The sequence below is a fragment of the Nicotiana tomentosiformis genome, chromosome 7 (genome assembly GCF_000390325.3).
Source record: "Nicotiana tomentosiformis chromosome 7, ASM39032v3, whole genome shotgun sequence".
Lineage (NCBI taxonomy): Eukaryota > Viridiplantae > Streptophyta > Magnoliopsida > Solanales > Solanaceae > Nicotiana > Nicotiana tomentosiformis.
In genome coordinates this window covers 20,327,512-20,331,976 of record NC_090818.1, presented here as the reverse complement: position 1 = coordinate 20,331,976, position 4,465 = coordinate 20,327,512, and the positions used below count along the sequence as shown (strand labels likewise).

Sequence of the window (4,465 nt, the reverse complement as noted above, 5' to 3'; positions counted from 1 at the left end):
TAAACCGATCAAATTATTTAAAAGCATAAAGGAAAAGGATAAGAAGAAGCTAACATGATAGGGAAAAAAGATTAGTTAACTAACTAGTACTAAAATATTAAATATACTTTCCCCGCTAAAATGTGAAAAAATAGTCAGTAAAGAGAGAGTGCTAATTATATTTTCCTTTTGACCGGAGAAATATTGATGACTGACATTGTTAGAAGCATATTGCAGAGTTTGAAGCCTTTTAATCTTCTCTGATTTCCCCTCTCCAATATATCTACTAATTTTCCTTCCCAATACTGAGAGAAATTAAAAATAATATATAATAATTAAAAAAAAAAGTTTGGAGAAATAATAAAGTTGTGTCAAATCCGTCGAATGCGGTATACTACATGAACGCAGAATAACTTTTTCTAAGATTATCTTTTTTACAATTAATAAAAGAAAACAAGAGAGGAGACCACTGAGTGAAGTTGAAGTCTCCCTACCGCTTTCTTTTAAAGAATGAGACACTAGTCTCTCACCTATTCTTCTTATCATTAACTCCTCCCCACACTTCCCCCCTCCCCCCCAAAACTCCGAAAAACTTTTTCCCTCTTCATTTAACAATGTGCTTCGTATTCTCTTTCACTTTATACCTATTCCTCACTCTCTAACTAAAACCAAAAGCTAAAACAGAGAGCTTCAAGAACAATAACAATGGAGTTTGACCTTGAAAATCCATTGCCACTTAGCCATGACTTCGATGCAGACACCATTTCTCCACTTTTCAACATTGAAACTGATCATATGCCTTCTAAAATTTACCATCAAAATGTTGAGAACTCAGATTTTCATATCTCCATTCGTCAAGCAACCATTTCTATAATCTTTCAAATTTCTCACCACTTTGATCCATTTCTCTCGTATCTTGCCATTAATTATCTTGACCGCTTCCTCTCCTTCCATTCACTATCGGTATAATTACATTTCTCTTTTATTAATATAAAAAAAGTAATAATATATTGGGAGATACGATTAGAATTCATGTAATATGATTAAGTTTTGATAATGTAGGAAGGGAAGCCATGGATGTTGAGGCTGATTGCCGTTTCTTGTGTTTCTTTAGCACTGAAAATGAAGGAAACGGAGTACTCTGCAACTGATATTCAGGTACTGATTAATTATTTCATCTTTTTGAATGATAGTTAAAAACCCAAGATATAATTGCTTTATGTTACATTATTTTTTGGTGGTTTACAGCAAGTTGGTGGTATGATATTTGATATAGAGACAATAAAGAGAATGGAGTTTTTGATACTTGGCGAACTTAAATGGAGAATGCGCTCAATTACTGCCTTTTCTTTCATTAGTTTCTTCATCTCTTTTTTCAAATTCAAAGATCTACCATTACAGCAAGCTCTAAAAGCCAGAGCCACAGATATTATACTCAGAGCTCAAAATGGTAAGTCAAAGTTGTCGCAGAGTATTAATCTGGATATTTTGATGCTTAAAGAATTATCACCTAAAATATATCTTTTGTTTTTTTTCATTTCCAGATATCAAGATTTTGCAGTTCAAGCCATCTTTAATCTCAGCTTCAGCTCTTCTCTCTGCTTGTCACGAGCTTTTCCCTTTACAATTCCCATGCTATAAAACTGCAATCCTAAACTGTTCACACGTACATAAGGTAATTCATATTTTTGCTCAATTTCGTTTTTCTTCTCTTTGTTGGTTTGCAGTTTCTTTTTCTTTCGTAAGCACATTGATTCCATGCATTTTGTTGATTCCGTATGACTATAGGTTATGGGGTTCGGTCACGGGTTTAATTCGTGAAATCAACAACTAATGGTTGTATTAGGGTAGGCTGTCTATAGTGACGAAGTTAGAGTGTCAGGTTCGGGTTTGCCGAACCCAATAGCATTGATCCGATTAGAATCTAAAAACGATTCGGGTTTGCCGAACCTTGTATTTATCTAAAAAAATTCATTAAACATGTATAACTTATTAATTTAGAATCCAGTAACTTAAAACGATTAGAATCTCGAACCCATAAATTTGAAATCTTGATTCCGCCTCTGGCTCTCTAAATCACATCCCTTGTAAATCGTGTGACTTTAACATGAGTCCTGAGTAAATACATATATTTTGTGCATCTGACCCGCTTTATTTTTTAAGCACATTTATTCCATGCATTTTGTTCTTTCCAAATATAAGAAACAATGTTCACGATCTTTTTTCACCTCTAATAAGTAATAAGCTTTGGTTGTACTATAATAATAGGAGTAATAGTATTGGATGGGTGAGGTAGGGTAACAAGCTATAAATTGATAAATAAAGAACCTTATGATTGTCTAATGTAATTAATGAATGGTAAAAGTAGTTGTTTTTATCATCAGTGACTTGTACGTGAAAAATCCAGCGGCAGAGTTTCCATACTTTTATGGGTCAAATTAAGGTTATTGCTCTGTAATTTATATCTACCACGGAAACGGAGTATTAGATGGGCTAACCAAATATTCAATAATTTATTGTAAGAATAATGAGCCAATAATTACATCAAATTAGTACATCCTACCACATAAATTGATCAGAGTAGCTGTAATATGTCTCACCTACTATAGCAAGATACTGATGTAGTAATTGTAACTATGAAGCAGTTGCACTTATTTCCAGATTTAACTTATAATGCAGTTGCAGTTATTTTCAGATTTAACTTATATATATTGCATTCTAAAATTCTTATATACTATCAATACATTTTTATCAATTGTATATTATCATTTTCAAGTTATCTATCTATATATGTTCATTATACAGAGTTGACTCTAATCAACTTTTTAGTGAGTTGATAGCAAAAAAATTATTTACTTTGGCAGTGCACATAGAATCACTTTCTAACCACCAGTGTTAAATTGTTATGCACTAATAGTACAAAAAATAACCCTAACATAATCAGATCAACTCTAAGGTAATTACAAATATTTCTCTATGTATTGATTGGTAACGGGAGACAATAGTAACTACTCCTTCCGTTTCAATTTATATGAACCTATTTAATTAGGCACGTAGATTAAGACAAAAAAAGAGTTTTGAATTTATTGTGTAAAATAAGACACATATTTTGTGTGGATCATTTTTTTTATACGGACTAAAAAGAAAATACGTTCACATAAATTGAAACAGAAACAGCATATTATCATAACGTAACATGCATGTACATTTTTTATGTGATCAAGAATGAAGTGAATCCCTGGGTTGTGCAGGATGATTTGTTACGTTGCTATGATGTGATGCAAGAGATAGCAAAGGAAGGATACGAATCAATTCTTGACAAAGTGTCAAGCACGAGCACGCCAGTCAACGTACTTGACCTACAGTTCTCGAGCAGTTGGAGTTCAGATAACGAGCCAATTACAAAATCAGAAGATAGCTGTGGCGGTCATGTACTTAATGCAATGGCCATAAACAGCAGGCAAGAGAACTTGAAACGTCGAAAGATTATTGACAACAGTTCAGCTTTCTCTGATGCACACAATAACGTTGATATTGATGTTTGATAAATATTAAGCTATCAATCTGCAGAGTTTTTTTATGAAAACGAAGCAGTAGTGTGCCCACTACAAGAGTAAAAAAGAAAGATCAGGAAAAGTTTATAATTCATCGGCAGAAGCCAACTACTATAAGATAACGTTTATTTGTAGCTGTGGCCCATTGGAGAGTGACACTAGCTTTGCTTTTGTATCAAAGAAATAAAACTGAAAAGAAATACTACTCCTATTATTATAGGAGGAAAAAAAAAACGAAAATGAGAATGAGAAAGAGGAGATTGTGCCATTGTGGGTACTTGGGAATGAACATTTGGTTACTGGTTTGTTTGGTTGGTGACTTTAATTTGCTTTGTATGAATCTGGAAAAGGCAAAAAAGACTTGGAAAAAGAAAAAGAAACGAAAAGAGAAAAGAGGGGAAGGAGAATAAAATGAGTTTTATTTTCTTTTGTTTTATTGGGAAGTGAAAAAGAAACAAAAACAGTGGCTCTTGGTTGCAAATTAGAGAACTGTATGAGGGTAAGAATGAATAATTTATACAAGGGGTTCTCTCTTTTAATTGGAAATGTCATTCTGTGCACTTTTTGGTTCAAAGAAGGGACACTGATTTTCAGGGCTTTGGCCATAAAAAAAATTCACTTTTTCTCGAAAAATTTTCACTTTTTTTTTCGGATTCAATATTTGACCATGAAATTTTCAAATTTCACTTGAAATTGAATCTTGAATTTTTTCGGAAATATAAAAAATTTCAAAAAACTATTTTTCAAAATTCACTTCAAATTACTCACAAAAATTCAAAAATAATTTCAAATTGTATTCATATCCAAACACAACTCTAATTTTAAAATATCATTTTTACTTGTAAATTTTTTTTTTTTTTTTTGGAATTTCATAATTCTTATGTCCAAACGCCCACTTAATTATTTGAAAATGCCAAATCTTTTCCTAGTGT

At 32.2% G+C, this 4,465-nt stretch overlaps 1 protein-coding gene across 1 annotated transcript; it reads left to right on the top strand.

Moving 5' to 3' along the window:
• The first annotated feature begins 521 nt into the window (after nt 1-521).
• Nucleotides 522-4,070, top strand: LOC104108424 (putative cyclin-D6-1). The gene is made up of 5 exons (XM_009617444.3): nt 522-942; nt 1,042-1,137; nt 1,228-1,429; nt 1,524-1,654; nt 3,231-4,070. The coding sequence occupies exons 1-5, from the start codon at nt 685-687 to the stop codon at nt 3,522-3,524; spliced, it is 981 nt and encodes a 326-aa protein (XP_009615739.1). The 5' UTR covers nt 522-684; the 3' UTR covers nt 3,525-4,070.
• Nucleotides 4,071-4,465: the final 395 nt, after the last annotated feature.

Coding starts and splice junctions, on each gene's coding strand:
- LOC104108424 (XM_009617444.3), top strand. CDS start 685: ATGGAGTTTGACCTTGAAAATCCATTGCCACTTAGCCATGACTTCGAT. Junction 1,138..1,227: donor ACTCTGCAACTGATATTCAG/GTACTGATTAAT, acceptor GGTGGTTTACAG/CAAGTTGGTGGTATGATATT. Junction 1,430..1,523: donor TATACTCAGAGCTCAAAATG/GTAAGTCAAAGT, acceptor TTTCATTTCCAG/ATATCAAGATTTTGCAGTTC.